The sequence below is a fragment of the Aspergillus fijiensis genome (assembly GCF_003184825.1).
Source record: "Aspergillus fijiensis CBS 313.89 unplaced genomic scaffold BO72scaffold_13, whole genome shotgun sequence".
Taxonomy (NCBI): Eukaryota; Fungi; Ascomycota; class Eurotiomycetes; order Eurotiales; family Aspergillaceae; genus Aspergillus; species Aspergillus fijiensis.
Window position 1 is genome coordinate 424,878 of NW_024468989.1, and position 19,661 is coordinate 444,538.

Sequence of the window (19,661 nt, forward strand, 5' to 3'; positions counted from 1 at the left end):
TTGGAAGTACGTAAGCCGCGCGCTTCCGGCATGGTCGAATAGTCGTTGCGGTGGAGATAAGTTCCGGGATGATGATCCTCGGATTTGCCGATTCGGGCGGTCCATGGGCTTATGAGAGATGGGTTATGAAGCCTAGACCAGACATCTGCAGTGAAGCATTGCTTTAGTGTAACTTGTAGATGACATGCATGAAAGACACGTTTTATGCAGCGAAACTTTAAGGAAGAAGCGAAGGGGAGAAACTCCGAGGCGAGGCGAGACGAGGCTAGGAGAAAAACACCGAGCCGAGCAAGGCACGTGCTTTCCCCAAGCAATGAGGCTCCTCGTCTGCATCGGGTCTAGGTATACTTCAGCATAACTTCTCAACCAGAAACATAAGCTGCTTTATGATCCTTAGATTCAGGGAGAATACCTTTCCAAGACTTAAGCGTCTAACTAGTTACCTTCACCGCTACCCGACCTAGCCGAATCTAAGTGCCAAACAGCGAGGTCGGATCGGAGATGCTGCAAGTCCGAATCGACCGATTACAAAAAAGAAAAAGAAAGAGTTGACTGGTATAGAGTTTCAATTATCCAAATTAGAAGCATTTCAATCTAGGTACAAGCGAATTAAAAGCAAACAATGTAGTCAAGTTCGGAAGCAATCGACAAACTCAGCCCCCAATCTATGCCCGGGATGAGAAAAACAAGGTGTACATGCAAGTCGTAATTCTCCGTAGCCGCCTCTTGTCGTGGGGGGTATCTATTTGGCAATCAATTCGCTCTTCTCCGCCAGCAGGGCGCCGAACTCCGCCAAAGACGGGGTTTGGAGGATGTCGAAGATGGACACCCTGGCCCTGAGGCTCGTAGCCAGGTAGTTGCGCAGGTCGACTGCGACCAGAGAGTCGACACCATACTTGGACAGCGACAGACTCGGGTCGATGACCTCCTGCTCGATGTTGAAGATGGAGGCCGTCTTGCCGGCAACCACGTCCACAATCAGCTTGACAGCGTCAGCCTTGGACACCGGGCCAGCAGCCAGGGCGCGGTTGAGGACGGCGAGGCTGTCCGCATTGCCAGAGGCCTCGGCAGCGTCGGAGGATGCTCCGCGCGGGGTAGACAGACGAAGGGTGCCAAAGCGGCGGTCGAGACGAGTGACAGAGTCTTCGGGAATAGCATCGTCCCGGGCGAGACCCACGACGACCTGGCTGTCGGCGGGGCTGGTGGGGCGGGGCTCCCGAATGGACTTCTCGAGCAACTCAAGGACAAAGTCAACATCGGCGGAGACTGCACCCAGGTGCTCCACACGCTTGAGCACCTCCTGCTCACCCTCAGCTCCTTGCGAGGCAACCCAACCAGCACCCTTGATGGCACTCAGGTTAAGGGCAATAGCGGGTTCACCCTGAAGGGTACGGTGACGGGCCAGGGCATCTTGGAAGGTGTTACCCGCAGTGTAGTTGGACTGGGAAGTGTGGCCAGCCACACCAGTGACCGAAGAGAGGAAGATGAAGAAGTCAAGGTTGGGCAAGTGGGTGTTAAGGTTGATGCTGCTGTCGACCTTGGCCCGGATACCCTTCTGCCATTGGTCGTAGGTCATACGCTCGAGCACAGTATCCTAGATAGTGTTAGCATATGATAAATCGAAGCATGATGAGGAGTTATGCTTACCTCGAGGGCCATGGCCGCGTTGATCACACCACGAACAGGGGGGAGAACATCAGCAGTGTCCTTCAGCAGCTTGACCAAGGCCTGCTCATCAGAGACGTCGCAGGAGCGGATTTGAAGGTTGCATCCGTCAGCCTTGGCCGCGGCCTGCATGTCGGGCACCTCAGAGCTGGCCTCTGCCTTGCGGGAAACGACGAGCAAGTTCTTAGCTCCGTTCTCCATGAGCCAGGACACAATGGACCGACCAATACCACCCATACCACCAACAATCAAGTAGGTCGAGTCAGACTTGTCGAGGGAGACGGGGGTAACATCAGAGAGTTCTTGAACATCCAGATCAGGGTAGGCTCTGGAGATGTGGAGGGTCGAGTTCTTGACCGAGTATTCGCACTCACGGTCGGCAGCAGTGAGGCTGGAATCGAAGCTCTGCTCAAAAACATCCACAATGTGGCCAATCTTGTCGTTGGTCCAGGGGATCAGGTCGGTGGCGGCAGTGAAGTCAAGCTGGATCAGACGCTTGCCAGCATCTTCCTGGCGCACAGTACGAAGGAGACCCTGGGTCTGGCCGTAGACGGGAATTTCCGAGTCGATCGCACCACCAGCGCTCAGCCAAAGGAGGTTCTGGCTGTTGACCAGAAGCTTCTGCAGCTTGCCAAAGTCGGCCTCTCCAATGTGGTGGACGAAGGGCTTCTCCAATTCAGCAGTGAAGATGATAGCCTTGTCCTCAAATGCCTCGAGCTCATCCAAGTTCTCGGTAATAGGAGCAACACCAGTGCGAGCCTGGATAGCAGTGCTGAGCTCCTCAACCCACTCAGCGGGGGGGCTGACAGTGGCAGTGTGGACAATGGAGATGGTGGAAGGGTAAGAAGACTTGGTGGACTTGGCGGTGGTCAAGATCAGGCTGAGAGTCTGGAGGCTGGGCTCTTCGGAATCGGCAACCTCGAGATCAACTCCCGAGAAGCCTGCATCGCGCAAAGTAGCATCCCAAGATTCGACCGACTTGGACTCCTTGAAGCTGGGCAGGGTAGCAAAGACGAGCTGCGAGTCGGCACGGTCCTTGGTGGTTTCGATGAGAATCAGCTTGCCACCAGGAGCCAGGAGCTTCTGAACGTTGGAGAGGGCGGTCTGCACGGACTCGGTGCCCTGGAATGCCTGTGAGGCAATAATGAGGTCATATCCACGCTCGAAAGACTGCTCGAGGGGGTTCTTCTCGATGTCGAGAGCCTTGAAGTCGATCAGGTCAGACCAAGAAGCAAGCTTCTGGCTAGCAGCCTGGAGCGTGTCGGATGAGGCAGCAGTGAAGGTGTAGTGACCCAGGAGGGACCGGGTCCCGTCAGAGGTGCGGGCAGCAAAGGCCTGCAGAACAGTCTCAGTAGCAGCAGCTCCCAGACCAGCGCCGAGACCCAAGACCTTGGCACCAGGACGCTTCACAGCGAACAGCTCAATGATCTGAGCGAGTTGTGCGCCAGTTCTCTCCTTTAGCTTGGGGTAGTCAGCCAGGTATTCCTGCACCAGGTCACCATCCTTGGCCAGGCTTTGAGGTGCAACCTCGCCACGGATGATGCTTGCAAGCTGCTGTCCGATACGGACAGTGAGAGAAGCGGAAGCGTTCTTGCTGGCGATCAGCTCATCCACAAGCATCTGCTTCATACCCTTGCTGGTGCGTGCCCAGGTCTTGCTGCGAGGGGCGAGCTTTCCAGTCTCTCCGAGCTTGACAACCTCCTTCAGCCACTCGTAGAGGCGTTGAATGTGGGCCTCCCACTTCTCCGAAGTCTTGTTGTAGCCGGTCTTCTCGATCTCACGAACAGCATCAGCAATGTGGAGGTAGGTAGCACGTAGCAGCTTGTTCTCGAACTCCGCCTGCTGGTCAGTGGGCGTGATGCGGAGAGAGTCCGCGAAAGCAGCAGCCGGCTTGGAGGTGAAGATGTCGAGCTCCCACTGCAGCTTGGAAGTCATTGGAAGGTTGGCATCGGGGTTCTCAGCGCCACGAGGAACAGCCTGGGCGAAGAACTCGTCCAGCTCGAAGACTGGCAGCGAGCGCTCATCATCCTGGTTGATCACAGCGATGTTAGAGCTGAATCCTCGGCTGTCCGCGCTCAGGTTCTCAGTGAATGCCTGGAGCTTCTCGCCGCTGTGGCGGTTGAGACCGCTGCGGATGGTCAACTTGCGCATGGACCGAGGAACGACCATGGAGGACTGTAGGAGCTTCTTGGGCAGGTTGGTGTAGGCAGCTACCACAATGGCGTCGAGAGTGGTGGGGTGAATAACATAGTCATGCGCCTCGGAGACAACAGTGGGGATGGTGAGGTCGGTGATGGCCTTCTTTCTAACGGTCTGGATATCCCCAAGGTTGCGGAAGGATGAGCCGTGGTAAATACCAGACTGGCGCAGGCTAGCGAACAGAGCATCCTCGCTGACCTGAGTGGGCTTGACACCTGGGTGGAAGAAAGACTCGGAGTGAAGAGCGGCTTCTTGCGAGGCCTCCTTCGCGCTTTCATCCTTCTCGGCCTTGACGGAGCCCTTGCAGTTCACAATCCAGGTGCCGGCAGCGGTCAGAGAAGAGAGGAGGAACTCGTACCAGCCAGCCTCCTTGTCGGAGGGACGAAGCTGAAGCTGAGTTTCGACACCCGCAGAGGAGTCCGAGATAGCGAGAGCGTTGGTGATCTCAATGTCACGCAGCTGGAACGCAGTGATGGTGTCTGCAGGTCCATCGAGGAGACGGGTAGCCTCAATCGCCATCGCAATGTAGCCTGCACCAGGAAGAACGACAGAGCCGTCAATCTGGTGGTCGATGAGCCAAGAGACATCAGAGAGACGCAGGAAGTTCCGCCAGGTCGGGGTCAGGCCGTTGTCACCAGGAAGCAGACTGCCAAGCAGCTCGTGGGGAGCGAATCTCTTGTGGCGGATCTCCTTGTTCACGCGAGGCTCGGTCCAGTAGCGGGTCGAGTGGTTCCAGGCGTAAGTGGGCAAGTCGTGGACGAAGTGGTGCTTCTCGCCAAGAGGAGAGTTAACAGCCTCGATGGACACAGGGTATCCCTTGCTCAGAAGCTCGCAGGCAACGTTCTGCATGGTCTCAACGGCATTGATGCCTCTCTGCAAACAGGAGACGTAGGGGATCTCCTCGCGGGGCTTGAGGATCTGGCGGATAGGACCGGCAAGAGTGCTGTGGGCACCAAGCTCGACGATCATATCGACCTCGCGCTTTCCATCCTCGTTGAAGCACATGGCGTCGAAGGACTGACTGAAGAGAACCGCGTTGGTCAGGTTGTCGGCCCAGTGCTTGGGACCCAGAGTCTCGGCGGAGGTGACGACCTTTCCAGTGACTGGGGATGCGAAGCGAACCTTGTTGACCCAGTCACCGTCCTTGGGCTGAGCGGCAAGCAGCTTGGTAAGGCTATCAGTGTACTCCTGCGCGAAGCAAAGCATGTGGTGCGAGTGGTAAGCAAGCGGAACCTTGAGTCTTCTCGCGAAGATACCATCGGCTTGTAGACGAGCTTCTACCTGTTCGAGGGCAGGAAGATCTCCGGAGAGGGTGACACTGCCGGGAGAGTTGACACAAGCCACGACGACACGGCCATTGTCGGTGTCGGCGATGTACTTCGCGGCTTCTTCCTGACCCAGACCAGCGGCCATCATACCACCAGAAAGAGACTTGAGGGCTTCGTTGCGGAGAGCAAGCTCACCACGGTAGAAAGCAGCAGCAAGAGCCTCCGAGAATGTCAGGGCACCGACCGCATAAGCACCCGCAATTTCACCACTGGAGTGACTGGTGATGGCAGATGGCTCGACACCCCAAGATCTGAGCAAATCAATCAAACACAACTGGAGACCGACTGTGATAGGCTGGCTCAGGTTGACCTCAGAGACGCGGGTGGTCTTTGCGTCGCGCAGAAGTTCCTCGTGCAGAGACCAGGTCGCGCCATGACCCTTGAGGATCTTGTCAGCCTTGTGAACACTTTCAGCAAAGATGGGGTAAGCTCCAATCAGCTCGCGGCCCATAGCGTGCCACTGAGCACCCTGACCGTTGAAGACAAATCCGAGACGAGGCTTCTTGGTGGCATGAGACATCTTGATGGTAGGTTCCTTCAAGCGTTCAGCCAGTTCAGTGACGGAGCTAGCGCTCACAGCCGACATCCAGGGGAGTCTGGACCGGCGCTCAGCCAGAGTGTAAGCCAAATCTCCGAGAGCACTGTCATCAAGATGCTCGGGAGCCCACTCCGCGAGGTTTGCGAGCATAGCCTTCAGGGCAACCTTATCCTTTGCACTGACGATGTGGACGCGCGCTCTGGGGGCCTCCTCGATCTGGCGGCCACTGGCATCAAGGAACTGCTCAGGGGCTCCGTCGAGAATGACGTGGGCGTTGGTACCACCATATCCGAAGTTGTTGATCGAGGCACGCAGAGCCTTGTTCTGGGGCCAAGGGATAAGCGAGGTGGGGACCGTGAGGTTCCACTCCTGCTGGCGAATCTTAGGGTTGGGTGTCTCGTAGTTGATGTTCCGTGGGATCTGCTTGTGCTTCATGGCCCAGATGGTCTTGATCACAGCTGCAAGACCACTGACAGGCTCAGTGTGACCAATGTTCGTCTTCACAGAGCCGATGTAGACAGGGTCGTTAGGTTGACGGCTCTTTCCGAAGGTCTGAGCCAAGGCAGTGGCCTCAGCAAGATCACCGGTGGGGGTACCCGTCATGTGGGCCTCAACGTAACCAGTGTCGGCAATGTCAAGGCCAGCCTTGCGGTAGCACTGTTGGATGAGCTTGACCTGCGAGTCGATCGAAGGAGATGTGATGGTCTGGGTCTTTCCGTCTTGGTTCAATCCGGTCTCTCTGATGACAGCGTGAACGCGGTCGCCATCCCGGATAGCGGCGTCGAGAGACTTCAGCACAAGGGTGGCGACACCCTCTCCTCTTCCGTAGCCCTGGGCGCGAGCATCCCAGGCATAACACTTGCCCTCTTCACCGACCATGCTATTATTCTGTCAGTACTCTATCCAGGTATCATGAAGTGGAGGGTGGCATACCTCAACATAGACATAGCGATGTACAAGTCGGGGTTCAAGATGGTGGTACTGGCTCCAACGATGGACAGCTCGGACTCTCCAGACTGGATGCTACGGCAACCCTGGTGCAGAGCGACAAGACCAGCCGAGCAACCAGTGTCAATGGACATACTGGGACCCTGAAGATCGTAGAAGTGGGAGACACGGTTGGAAAGCATGGCGGTACCATTGCCCGTGAGGAAAGGAGCGGGCATAGCCTCAGGATCACGGCTGTGCAGATCGTGGTAATCTTTGCCGTAGCAGCCCGTGTACATGGATGTGTCGGTACCCGCAATCTTCTCCATGGGGATACCAGCATCCTCCATGGCTTCGTAGACCGACTCTAGCAACAAACGAAGCTGAGGGTCCATGGCACTAGCCACATCAGCGGGCAGGTTGAAGAAACCGGCATCGAAAAGGGCGACATCCTCGTCCATGAAGTGTCCACCAATGGCGTGGTTCTGTCTCGGAGGGTTAGCGCCGAATGCCTTTCTTCATGGGGATTGTGTCTCAAGGGTTACTCACGCGTCCGGCCCTGTCCTTGTCCGGGTGGTAGAAAGAGTTCACGTCGAAGCGGTCCTCGGGGATGCGCGACCAGGCACCCTCACCAGCGGCAAGCATCTTCCACAGATTCTCCGGGGTGCTGGCCGACCCAGCGAACTTGCCACTGACACCGACGATGGCAATGGGCTCGGAGGGGCGGGCACCTGCAGCTCTTCCGTTGGGAGCATGGCTAGCAGCAGGGATGGAATCGAAAGATCCGTTGGCCGACGAGTTGATAGTCATTTTGATTGGTGGTGGTGGTTGATGATTGTCGGGACTAATCTGCTGGAAATGGATTGTCTTAGGATGCTCTCTTCGGAGAGTGCAAGGGGGAAATGATTAGAGTATTAGAATTAGAATGCGATGATGATCGATGATGATTTTTTCATGGTAGATGGGCCAACTGCAATGGCATCTTTATAACCTGAGATTGTTGCAGGTGCCTCGAGGCTGACGGGATTCGCGGCTCCCAAGAGGCCCCGACAGAACGGCATCGTGTGTGCGAGTCGGAGTTGAGTTGAGTCGAGTCAAACCCAGGCTGAGTTGACTGACCATAGTGGATGAGGATGGCTCGATGGTGGAAGGATGAAGGATGGATGGCAAAGGTGCAGAAGGAAGGATTCAGATCCTTCGTGTCTTTGGTGTCAGACTATTCCACCGTGACGGACCGATAAGGAAGAACCCCGCCCCCTTCCGCTTCCTCTGCGCGGACTTCGGGGTTGATACGATAAGGAATTTCAACCCCGCTCGGGAGAGTCTGACCAAATCCTGAGTCCGACACAGGATCTAGCCCTGAACGTGGGGTGGAGGTGGCAAGGGGACGATGTTGAAGAGTCAAAGTGAAACAAAGCCGGTGTTGAAGAGTTGGACCATGCAGAGCCCCCTCTTTCCTCTTTCGACTTCCAAAAGTACATGGTCACGTGATGAATTATGCCGCCTGCACAATCCCTAGTGAAATTGACTACCTGAATAACTTTGTTTGCATAGCTGATTAGACACAAACAGCTTAGCGTAGCATTCAGCAGGGGTCTGAGATAGCTGAAGATATCCTGAAGAACGCGCCACTGTTTCTTGAATTCCGGTCGCCAGAACCCGTCCTTGCAAATTCACAGAACATCGTGACAAAATAGATTGGGCACTGAATTGAGCCTCACATATCAATCAGCTTTCAGTAGATGTACAAAAAGAGCATCTAGATTCATTTGCAAGCAAAGATTCCCAAACTACAAGAGTCGACACATGCTCAGTATGTATATATATACATATATATATTTTCAGATTAGTGGCCAAACCACACCTATATTTTCGCCCATGGCCCAAATAAAGTACACTTCACCAAGCAACCACACCATGTTGTGATCAATCTACAGCCAACAATCCCTACAACTCTACATCAATGTTACTCGAGCCAGCAGAAACTAATACATAATGATGAAAAATTGACATTAGCTCGTTTCGACCCAGAAGCTAGAGTGCATACCTTCTCTGGCCAGTTAATCTACAACTCAGCTATGTAACTCAAAACTTGCCAGAAACCCAATAATAATTGAATAGACATTTTCATTATGACAACCTGATTTATGAAGGCACTATCTATAGTTAGAGACAGGTCTGCAAGCCAGGTTCTAAATATTTTGGCCATCTCTCACTGAGTGAACATTCTGCCAAGTTGTATTCAGCCGACCCGGAAGCGTACAAGAGAAGATAGAAGCTACAAACTCGACCCGACCATAATCCTCAAAGAATAAGAATTGAATTGTTACACAAACATCTAATCTTCTTGAGTAAGAAACATAAACAACATAGGAGAGATCATTAGGCCCGGGGTAAAAAGAATCAGCAGGGGGCAAGTCCAAGACACAAAGTCAAAACAGATCATCATCGCAAACAATATCGAAACCATAAAGCAAGTAAGACCAAAATAGGTCAGGTCAAAGATGAACAAGAATCAAAGGTCAAACCAAAATAAGAATAGAAAAAAAAATCATCGCCAATCAGTGAGTATCGCAAACAATCTATAGCAGGGCCAAATTTCTTGGGGAAGGCTGTGGGTGGGAAAAAGAAAAGTCTATAAGCCTTCCTTCCATGGTTAGTAGTATACTTCTCCTCCATCTTTTCCATCAGAGAGATGGGCACTCTAAGCAGTGATCTCAGTCGCAGTGATCGTGACCTGGGCGTTCTCGCTCTTGACCTTGATCGGGGCCTGGTGGTGGTGGACCGGGGCGGCGATGTGGGCGGCGTTGGTGCTGCTGGCGGAGACGGTCTTGTTGGGCTCATCGGCCCACCAGACGTCGATGTTCTTGCGGTACCACTCGACGGTGGCGCGGAGTCCATCCTCGAAGTGGGTGTTCTGGCGCCAGCCCAGGCTCTCGAGCTTGGAGCCGTCGACGCGGTAGTCGAGGTCGTTGTGGGGACGGTCGGGGATCCAGACCAGGCGCTCCTTGAAGTCGGAGCGGGGGTCGAAGCCGAACAGCTCGAGCATGCGGATGGCAACCTCGAGGTTGGTCACACCGAAGGCCGAGCCGATGTTGTAGGCCTCGCCGTCGACACCCTTGTGGAGGATGGTGTCGAACCCGTCGGCAGCGTCGGCGCCGTACAGGTAGCGGCGCTTGTGGAGACCGTTGCCCTGGAGGGTGAGGGGCTGGTTCTTGGAGAGAAGCTTGAAGAAGCGGGGGATGATTTCTGCATGTGGGAGGTTAGCTATCTTATTGGGGCTACAGATTTGGTACCAACGGGGCTACTGACTCTCGGGGTACTGGCAAGGTCCGTAGACGTTGTTGCTGCGGACAATGACCATGGGGATGCCGAAGGACTTGGCGTAAGCGTGGACGTACATCTCGGCAGCGGCCTTGGAGGCAGAGTAGGGGTTGGTGGGCAGGAACTGCGTGGTCTCGTCGACGAAGTCGTCGGTGGTTTCACCGTAGACCTCATCTGTGCTGACATGGACGAAGCGAGCGACGCGGCCGTGCTCGCGGACGCAGTCCAGGAGAGTCTGGGTGCCGACCACGTTGTTGACAGTGAAGCTGGTAGGGTCAAGGAAGGAGTTCTGCACGTGGGAGTTGGCGGCAAAGTGCATCACACAGTCGATGTTGTATTTGGACAGGGTCTCGGCCACGATTTCACGGTCGGTCAAGTTGCCCTTGACGAAGTGGAAGTTGGGGAAGGACTCCAGGCAGTCGATGTTGGCCATCGAGGAGACATAGTCCAGACGGTCGAAGCAGATGATGTTGTACTCAGGGTACTGGACGGTCATGTGACGAGTGACCCAGCTGCCGATGAAGCCGGCACCACCGGTGATGAGGATGTTGTTGATGTCGCGACGAGGGGCGAACCGGGTAGTACCGACGAGCCGCTGGCTCTCCTCGTGGGTGGAGGGCTCGAAAGTAGTGGCAATAGCCTGCTTGACGAGCTCAACGGTCTCCGGGGGAGGGCTCTCGGGAGGGGTGAGCTGAGCGACCTTCAGAGACAATCCCTTGGCCTGCATTTTGATTGATGTGTGGAGTAAAGTGAAGGTAGAAGGTTGAAGATATTGCAAGAAGAATGAAGGAATGAAGGCTGTACTTAAAGTGAAAGCTGAAAGAAGAAGAAGAAGAAGGCGAATTGTTTTTCTGAGACTGAGGCTTTGTTGCTTGCCTTAGCTTGTTTTGCTGGATGATGATGAAGAGAAAGGCCAGGGTAGGGGCCGAATCCAGGCTGTTTTTATAACCAACAATGGCTTCATCTCTGATGCCGTTTTCCCAAGCAACGAAATAAGAGTGGGCTGAGTATGCTGAGTATGCTTCCAGCCTCAGGAAGGGATTCCTGTCGACTCTGCATGACTCCGAGTAGAACTGGAGGCGAATCTTCAGCGAATACCCCGCGGATAGACTAGGGCTCACGCTTAGGGCGACGCCACGTGCTGAGGGGCTCTTCTTGGTCTGGGCTGGGCTGGTCTGACTGACTGACTGACTGACACCCTTTCTCTTCTGACTTAGTACGTCAGAGTCAATTTCCCTGAATCTGGACTTTACTTCATTTCATCCATCTCTCTCATCCCAACCAGACAAAAAAAACCCCAGTCAAACCTGCCATCCGCAGTCATCTCTACTCTGTTCTACTTGTCTAGCGGTTACTCGTGCCCACCGGAGTCAACACAGATTTAGATTACGCGAGCGGTATACCAGGCAAGGCTAGGCTTTGCTCCTCCTCCGTCGCCAAGTGGCAAAGATGATGCTCTCGCATTGCGATTGCTACTGAATATAAGAGTCCCGATCAGCTCGCACTCTTCAACATCCATCCATCCACAGCAGATCAACCCATTCCACATCCAACCCACAATCACAACAGCCCTCATATTTAACATCAACCCTCCGATCGATCAATCGCTTTTTCCCCCTCATTCAAACCAATCCTCAACCTCCCCTCAACCCCCAAAAAACAAGCCCAATTTCAACCATCATGGCTATTGCTATTGACCAGCCCCATGTTTTCCTGATCTTCGGTAATATACCTCTGCGAACGTTCCCCCCTTCTCCCAGTGTCGTATAAATTCTACTTCAACAAAGATCAACGGCTTACTTCCCCCCCAAAAAAACAGGCACCGGCTGGATCGCCACGCAAATCAAGGAACTCCTGGAGAAGCAAGGCGTGAAAGTGGTTTCCTCTGATGCTCGAATTGAAAGTCGCGAGCAAGTTTTAACGTGCGCAAGAAAGATTCCCCTCCCCCCCTTTAAACAAAACCATCCCATTCTCGCCGTGGGGACCACCAACCCAAAACATGTTCAAGAACTTGACACAGAATGCTAACCTCTCGAGACATCCCCCAAAACAGTGCGCTCGCCATCCACAGGCCCACGCGGGTGATCAACTGCGCGGGCCTGCGCGGGCTCCCCAACGCCGACTGGTGTGAGGACCACAAGATCGAGACGGTGCGATCCAATATCCTAGGTGTGCTCAACGTAGTCGACTGCTGCTTCCAATTAGGTATCCATGTTACTCAGCTAGGATCGGCCTGTATCTATGACACCGACCCGACCCGCGCCCCGGACGCCAACTTCACCGAGGAGGATGATCCCAACTACGCCGGGTCCTGGTACTCGTGCTCGCGGTTGTTGAGCGAGAATGTGCGTCGGCCTGGAAGACCCCCCAAGAAAAAAAAGAAGAGAAGTACTAACCAATTCGAATCCCGAAAACAGAGCATCAAGCACTACCCCAACCTCCTCCTCTTGAGAATCCGCGCCCCGATCGCGGCCGACTTCAACCCCAACAACTTGACCACCAAGCTGATCAGCTATAAGAAGCTGGTGAACTTGCCTGCGGTATGTTGTTCCAAACCAAACATTTGAGAGTAAGGCTCATGGACTGACGACGCACAAACACAGTCCGGAACCATCCTCCCCAACCTTCTGCCCGGCGCAATCCTCCTGTCCCAGGCCGGTGACACGGGCATTTACAACCTGGTGCGTGGCGCTCCCTGCTTCCTTTGACCTTAACAATCACCCCCTCCCCATACTAATGGAGGGAATCAGATCTCCCCCTCGCCATTCACCAACAACCAGATCATGACGCTCATGAAGAAGTACATCGAGCCCTCGCTGAACTGGGAGAACTTCGAGCTGGACGACATGCACAAGGTGCTCAAGGCGCCGCGGTGCCACCCGGTCTTCGACTCGAGCAAGTTGATCAACCGACTCCGCGAGCTCGGCCACGAAGTCAAGGACACCCCGGAGGCCCTGGAGGATCTGTTCATCGAGATGGCGGACAAGGGGTACGGCCCAGGCGGCAAGTTGTCGCGGACCAAGCTCGCTGTTTGAATGGCTGGATGCGATGAGCAACCACACAACAGCATGACGACTCCATCTTCTCCTTCCTTTTCTACTTTGGCATTCGGTGTTCTGTTTTCATCTCTTGTCTTTTCTTGTCGCTTGGGCCTATAGACTGTTTGACTTTGACTTTTGACTTTGGATTCTGATTCCAATTGATTCTGCGGTTGTCTTCTTTGTTTCCCTGGCCGATCATTTTCGCCATGCGAGTCGCTTTAATCAAGATGGAGACTTTCATGCAGAAACAAGTTATTGATCGCTCTTGCACTTCATGCTGTCTTGGGGAGATAATTCATCAAAATTTTTGCACATCAATCACTTCGTTCTTCTCGGATTATATTCAGATAAAATGAATCAAGACATCTTATCAGCCGCGGGATCGCGAAGAGGCAACGGCCTTCCATGATAACTTAACTGCATCAGCAACCGTACGATGTATACAGCATACAGCCAACCGGGCCTTGATGTGCGGCCCCGCGTCGGTCCCAAACAAGCATAGACTCAACCCGAACCTGACTCTGACTCCGCATAAGACCACTATTCTTTCGACTTTGATTCGACAAGAACGGAAAGTTGCTGCAGCGACGGGCAACTAAACCGGTGCATACTGGTGGATTTTGTGTGCGAAGTCCCCGTCTTTCGATAGAACCGGCCCGCACCGGCGGGCCGTACTGGTTACGTGGCGCGTACCAAGATCCCACCCCAGCCGCCGCCCCTGCGCGCATTGCAGCATTGTAAGCTTCCCGTAAATTACCGGTAATCCGGGGGGCCTTTCGTCGCAGAAAATAATCCTTCGGAATGAAAAGGATCCTGCTCGCCCGCTCGTATTCCTTCGCTTAGTCTTTCAGCTCTTGCCCGTTTTCGGCTAATATGATGAGGCAGGCTGACGGTCGGGATTCCCATCAAGCCCGCGGCTTGCAGAATTCCGGGCTGCTGATCAGGCAAGTCACGAGATCTGGATAGCGAGCGCAACATGATTCGAACTGTAGGCGCGCGGACACTCAATGAACCTTGTGGTCATTTCTTGGGTAATCTGAAGTACCCGTACATGCGATCGTTGACAGACAACCCCAGAGCACAAATGGAGCAGTACCTTGAAACCTGGCACATTTCTCATCATTTTGGAAATTCTGAAATTCTTGAAATTCTTTGATCAGATCTCTAAGAAAAGATGCTCCACACATCCGTGGAAGCCATGTTGATACCTTCCGTGAACAGGTCCGCCCACGGCAGATCCACCCGAACGTCCGGGAAATGCGGTGATATCGTATGCGACTGCGCCTCATCGGTTTGAGCAGGCGTATGCGTTTGGAGTCCAAACCACGACTGGAACTCGGTATCGACTTCTGCGTCCGCGCGGCCGGTATCGTCATAGAGCGTCAAGATGGAGTTCCCGAGCCGCTCGACGATCTGGGAACACTTCTCGCCCACCTCGCGACCGTTGCATATCCCACGAAAGAGAGTGAGAAAAGTCTGGATATTGGTCTGCACGACTGGCTTGGTCAGCTCCTGCCGCAACGACGCAGAAGCCCGCAGCGAGTACAGCATGGTCACCGCGGCCATCAGAAGCGAATGGATCGCGACAAAGGTGTACTTGATGCGGTTCCGCGCATACAGCGCGCTGTACGAACTAATGAGTCCGATCGCAGACTCGAGACAGATGCGTAGGTCGTCAGGCAGAGGAATTGGGATCGCCCGGGAAGGACGATAGAGGGAGAGCATCGCGTGATGGAAAGCGATCTGGAACCATTCTGTCGACTGGAAGGTTGACAGGCTGTGGACATATCGCGGAGCAGTGATTAACCACTGGTTCAGTTCAAAGTTGTACTGATTTCGTAGTTGGTCTAAATCCGATCGGTTAGCCCCTACGCCGCCTCTGGGGTGGAATTGTTTGTAGACCCCGGCGTTGATCTGGCGAAGTGCGATGATATGATTGAAGGTGGACATGTCAGTCACGCTCGGAATTGTGAGCTCGTCGATCCCAGCCATCTGATCACTCAGTTGTTGGTCTGTTCGTTGGAGTGGCAAAGCAATCGTGATATCCGAGTCTTCGATCATCAAGGGCCGACCCATGTTGATGGCCATACTGCATTGCATCACGTAGGCGCACCAGAAGATCCGCTTCATCATCTCCGCTTGCAGCACGTCCTGTCCCATCAGACTCTCCTTGCGATGTAGATCCATTCCGATGGCCAAATGCAGCGCCATTCCCGTGGTATACCACATATTGACCGACTGTGGCTCATTGTGCCCATACATTGAGAGCAGCAGCAGGCATTGGATATACTCAAGATCGCCAGCCTCCGTAATCAGCTCCAAGTCCTTGACAGCATCCTTGAAGAGCTTCCGATGCATATCATCGTTACTCAATAATTGGCAAGACCGCTCAGTAGCAGCAATTGCACACACAATCTTGACGAAAAACCTCGAGATGGAGCGAGCCTCGGGGTGTGCCAAGAACGGATTAAGGTGCTGCTCCCAGAATGTCGGCCGATGCAGGACAGGGAGGTACGGCCACCGCCGATCGAAGAAGGTCTCAGCAAGACTGACATAGGTTTCGTGGCCGATCTCGACCGCGCTGCTCAGGGGCACTTCCACACTCGTATCGTCACCCCACAATTCCCAGGCGCCACTCAGCGTGCTGCGATTCACCTTCTGCATACCAGGTCGATTGGCAAAAGTCGGACGCAGGATGCGCTCGCAGGACTGACGGGCCAAGTTCGTCGTACCGTCTAAGGGGATGTGCTGTGGCTGAGCCCCTGAGCCGGCGGTGCTATGCCCTGCCTCCTTTGCCACGGCGGACAGCATCGGCGTCCGGGGCTCATGAGCGACCGGTCCAGGTGACTGGAAGGCTTCCATGATTTGCACCTGAAGCCGCTGGTTCTCTTGCAGAAGGTCACTGCACCGTCGCTCCGCGGTCGCCAGGCGCGCTCGCAGGTCGTCGCATTCACATTGCGCATCGCCAGGGCGGACCACAAGCCGGTCCGACATCACACAGGACGTCCCGGCAGCAGCACATGGACCGCATGTCGGTAGTCTTCCGTCGCACTGTCATACCAGTGAGTGGGTCGATCTGATCTCAGAGGGCAGGTACACGACTAACTTTTTGCTTCCGCCTGCGGCACCGCTGGCAGGCGGCCGCGCTGCGGGTGAGACCGCGACGGTGGCGGCGCGGAACAGAGCTTGGAGATTCTTCAGTCATGTTCACAGATTTAGTATTGCATTCTTAGAATTCTGGCGGGTATCGGTGAATCTGGTTTTTCGAAGTCATCGACGTCCTCCAGCTTGGAATGGACGATGCCGGAAGGAACGACATCCCGGAATGATGGGCGATAGCCGAATTGTGGCTGGTGGCTGACTCATCGACTTTTCAGTGCGCAGAATCCGTTCTCTGATGGCGAGTATCCTATTCCATCCTATAATCAGAAAAATATTTACCAGGCTGTGTCACATAGCTGCCTGACTACTAATGAAAATAAATGTTTCTGTGGTTTTAAGATGGTGGACTTTTTTATGAAGTCCTATCCATGGACAACGGTTGGTCAAACGCCGGAATATACTCCAGCAATATATGTTGCGTGTCATGCATGTCAATGGATGAGGATCTCAAGACATCACGAGCTGAATATTCACCACCAACCCAAAAAGAAGATTCAGAAGACTAGTAGGCTTCACGCATTACGAAGCAATCAAAAACATAGAATCGCAACAAATGACCTAAACCAATCTAATCCTTTGCCCCAAATCACAACCGATTAACATACTCCTTAACCGTATCCCCAAACCCAACCATACAGATCGTCGCCCAAGCGGCGACGCCAATCCGGGGCACCACACCCCGGAAGAGCCCCTTGACCCCGGACGTAGCAACAATATGCCTGAACGTCGAGAACACAGTCGGCGAAACCGGCCGCGACGGATCCTTCTTCATCGACTGCATCTCCACACGGAGGACCTACACAAAAACAGAAAATCAGCTCACGACCACCACCTCCCATCACCGCACGCGCAGTACACCTTCCCCAGCCCGCCACCATTCCACAAAGAAAGGGATGAAACTCACCTCAAAAGGCTGATTCCAACAACTCAGCGCCCCGCCGATCGTCGACGCGAGGATCTTATCCCCAAACCCTAGCTTCTCGTCTTTCCCTCTCCCGCGCATCGAGCGGATCGTCTCCTCCGCGAAGCGCGAGATGCCGATCCGCGACGCCCAGCCGGTGACCTGGCGGAGGGCGACGGCGTTGACGCCTTTTTTAACGCCGCGGATGCCTTCCTTGCGGAGGATCTGCAGGAAGATCTCGACCGTGCCGGGCGGCTTGCCGAGGCCGTCCGCGGCGATCTTCGTCCGCGTCACCTCCACGGTCTTCATGCAGGTGGTCATGCCCATGGTGAGGTAGGCCTGGGCCACGCCGCCGCTGATGCCGCCGAGGACCCCGCACAGCGTCGGCGAGGCGCCCAGTCGCGTGCGGGCGTGGTACTCGACCTCGCTGGCCGTGAGGATGAGGATGGCGCCTTTCGTGCTGGCTTCGAGCCAGGCCTGTATCTCTGGTTAGGGACAGACGGCGGGTGTAAAGGCGGGTGGGAACAAGTATGCAGCTATCCCAGACGGAAGACTGGAAGTAGCGGTCAGGATGAGTGGACTACTGTACATACCCAAGGAATCAGCCCTTGATAGAAGGCCAGGAAGCGACCACGTGACCACGTTTTCTTGAACGCTTCGGGCAATGTATCTTGACGGTTGGCAGCGAGCTGGATTATGGCGTCAGTATACACCGGGAATTTCATTGAGATAACACCATACATGCGTCTTGATTACTTCCAGAGGCTGGCCCAGTGAGGTCACTGCATGTCGTGAGCTGACGAAATTTGAAATACAAATTGGGATGAATAGGTACCCTGAAAGATGTTCATGGCCGCCCCGACGGCCAAGTTTCTATACGGGATGGGTCGTCTCTGCTCGGTAACATCCTGGCGATGTACAGGCGTGCTGATAGTGGTGACGGGCTCCATTGTGCTGCGATGTTGCTTGGCTCGGGTATAGACTCATCTTGTTTCATTCGTGACTTTCGCACATTGTTATACATACATTCCATCTCCGACCTCCGCGGGCGTTTCGGATGTATCCGACGCATGTACAGCACGACCTGTCGGTCCAGTTTCACCCTTGCATCGGTTACGCGGAAAACCCGTCCGACTCGGTCGGAATATCTGACTTAGATAAGTGTTAGGGAATAACTCGGACAAAGCTTTAGTTATGCTCAGACTCAGTCGTACCATCAAGCTTCAATTAGCGACAAGACTTAAACCGTGTCAGCAGCGTGTGGGCAAGATGTCCATCCAATCGACCAATTCTCAGAGCTCGAGCTCGGCATTCCAGTAAGTTGACAACCAACCAGTTTCCAGCCGATGAACTGAGATCCAAAGAACTCGCCTTCCCCAAGGCGCTTTCGACACTCATGTACACGTCTTTGATCCCCGACTGGGACCCTATGCGGCCGGTCGAGCCTATACGCCGGAAGATGCACCTCTACAAGAATTGCTCGCCTTCAACAATGCCATCTCTGGGGCCAACAATACCACACTGGTACTGGTCCAGCCATCGCCGTATAAGACAGACTGCACCGTATTGATGCAGTGTCTGCGCGAACTACGCGACCGGGAAATCCCTGCTTTTGGAATCGCGGTCATTGACATTTCCCGCGTGACGGACCAGGAATTGCAAGCTATGCATGACCTGGGCATCCGTGGCATACGTCTGAACTTCCAGGCGGACGGGCACAGAGTAGATGTCGCAAGTCTGAAAGATAGAGTTCGACATGCTGCGGAGCGTATTCAGCACCTGCCTGGCTGGATGATCCAAATGTTCATTCCAGTTTCGGCATGGGACGGTATGTCATATATCTTCCATTTGGACAACCTAGTCTGATGAAGCGACAGTACTATATGACTGCATCCTCGAGCTCCCAGTACCAATCATCGCAGACCATCTTGGTGGGACCGCTGGCCCGTCCAAGCTGCCGGTCGAGTTGCGTTCCAAGCCGATGGCTCAGCCCGGGCTAGGATCATTATTATCGCTGGCGAGACAGGCTCGTGTAATAATCAAAATCTCAGGTCTTTACCGGATGTCGAGTGAGACAAGCTCGAATTACGGCGATTTGCAATCCATCGTTAAGATGCTTGCTAGCGAGGTTCCTGACCAGCTTATATGGGGCAGCGACTGGCCGCACACCGGAGAAGGGCACGATCGAGTGGGCAAAACAGTAGATGTCAAAGAGCCCTTCCGAGAAATTGATAACCAGGGCGTTCTTCGCAACCTTAGTGCATGGATGGGTCCTGGGGCATGGCAGAAGATGATGGTGGAGAACCCACGGCGCGTGTACCAAGGATAGAGTATGATTAGAGGTTCGGAACCAGAAGCTAGACCAATTCAGTAGAGTATCGGTTGTGTTGCCCTTCAAATAAAGTTTTCGCAAGCTGCTGGATCTTGATTGGTTTCCCTACCTTTCGTTTGGCCGGGGAGGCCATCGGAATGAGCCCGTTCGACTCCATATCGCCACGCGTCGGATGCTTCCGGTCATTGCTATCCAGCCCACGGGGATAATGGGCTGATCCTTTTTACTCTGCGGTCCAACGAAG

The 19,661-nt window shown here is 54.2% G+C and overlaps 5 protein-coding genes across 5 annotated transcripts; 2 read left to right on the forward strand and 3 right to left on the reverse strand.

Moving 5' to 3' along the window:
* Positions 1–548: 548 nt before the first annotated feature.
* On the reverse strand, positions 549–7,670 carry BO72DRAFT_44479 (type I polyketide synthase). Its single transcript, XM_040943899.1, has 4 exons — positions 7,207–7,670; positions 6,664–7,142; positions 1,648–6,610; positions 549–1,594 (listed from the first exon to the last, which is right to left on the reverse strand). The coding sequence occupies exons 1-4, from the start codon at positions 7,465–7,467 to the stop codon at positions 743–745; spliced, it is 6,555 nt and encodes a 2,184-aa protein (XP_040803452.1). The 5' UTR covers positions 7,468–7,670; the 3' UTR covers positions 549–742.
* A 1,362-nt stretch (positions 7,671–9,032) lies between these two features.
* Positions 9,033–11,028, reverse strand: BO72DRAFT_526092 (dTDP-glucose 4,6-dehydratase). The gene is made up of 2 exons (XM_040950003.1): positions 9,970–11,028; positions 9,033–9,906 (listed from the first exon to the last, which is right to left on the reverse strand). The coding sequence occupies exons 1-2, from the start codon at positions 10,706–10,708 to the stop codon at positions 9,362–9,364; spliced, it is 1,284 nt and encodes a 427-aa protein (XP_040803453.1). The 5' UTR covers positions 10,709–11,028; the 3' UTR covers positions 9,033–9,361.
* Positions 11,029–11,181: 153 nt separating this feature from the next.
* BO72DRAFT_446255 (epimerase/hydratase) lies at positions 11,182–13,396 on the forward strand. The gene is made up of 6 exons (XM_040944250.1): positions 11,182–11,704; positions 11,801–11,903; positions 12,035–12,326; positions 12,399–12,521; positions 12,585–12,662; positions 12,732–13,396. The coding sequence occupies exons 1-6, from the start codon at positions 11,662–11,664 to the stop codon at positions 13,014–13,016; spliced, it is 924 nt and encodes a 307-aa protein (XP_040803454.1). The 5' UTR covers positions 11,182–11,661; the 3' UTR covers positions 13,017–13,396.
* A 790-nt stretch (positions 13,397–14,186) lies between these two features.
* Positions 14,187–17,591, reverse strand: BO72DRAFT_505714 (uncharacterized protein; the record flags this gene model as incomplete). The annotated part of the gene is made up of 2 exons (XM_040949200.1): positions 17,089–17,591; positions 14,187–16,073 (listed from the first exon to the last, which is right to left on the reverse strand). Exons 1-2 carry the CDS (start codon positions 17,410–17,412, stop codon positions 14,187–14,189), a joined length of 2,211 nt encoding a protein of 736 aa, XP_040803455.1. The 5' UTR covers positions 17,413–17,591.
* A 763-nt stretch (positions 17,592–18,354) lies between these two features.
* On the forward strand, positions 18,355–19,605 carry BO72DRAFT_505721 (amidohydrolase 2; the record flags this gene model as incomplete). Its single annotated transcript, XM_040949201.1, has 3 exons — positions 18,355–18,401; positions 18,450–18,913; positions 18,963–19,605. 3 exons carry the CDS (start codon positions 18,355–18,357, stop codon positions 19,412–19,414), a joined length of 963 nt encoding a protein of 320 aa, XP_040803456.1. The 3' UTR covers positions 19,415–19,605.
* Positions 19,606–19,661: the final 56 nt, after the last annotated feature.

Excerpts from the sequence above, each read along its gene's own strand:
- BO72DRAFT_526092 (XM_040950003.1), bottom strand. The coding sequence starts at position 10,708 with ATGCAGGCCAAGGGATTGTCTCTGAAGGTCGCTCAGCTCACCCCTCCC. Across the intron at positions 9,907-9,969 it reads ACCTTGCCAGTACCCCGAGA|AAATCATCCCCCGCTTCTTC; the intron begins GTCAGTAGCCCC and ends TCCCACATGCAG.
- BO72DRAFT_446255 (XM_040944250.1), top strand. The coding sequence starts at position 11,662 with ATGGCTATTGCTATTGACCAGCCCCATGTTTTCCTGATCTTCG. Across the intron at positions 12,327-12,398 it reads CGCGGTTGTTGAGCGAGAAT|AGCATCAAGCACTACCCCAA; the intron begins GTGCGTCGGCCT and ends TCCCGAAAACAG. Across the intron at positions 12,663-12,731 it reads ACACGGGCATTTACAACCTG|ATCTCCCCCTCGCCATTCAC; the intron begins GTGCGTGGCGCT and ends GGAGGGAATCAG.
- BO72DRAFT_44479 (XM_040943899.1), bottom strand. The coding sequence starts at position 7,467 with ATGACTATCAACTCGTCGGCCAACGGATCTTTCGATTCCATCCCTGCT. Across the intron at positions 7,143-7,206 it reads ACAAGGACAGGGCCGGACGC|AACCACGCCATTGGTGGACA; the intron begins GTGAGTAACCCT and ends CCTCCGAGACAG. Across the intron at positions 1,595-1,647 it reads ACGCGGCCATGGCCCTCGAG|GATACTGTGCTCGAGCGTAT; the intron begins GTAAGCATAACT and ends AACACTATCTAG.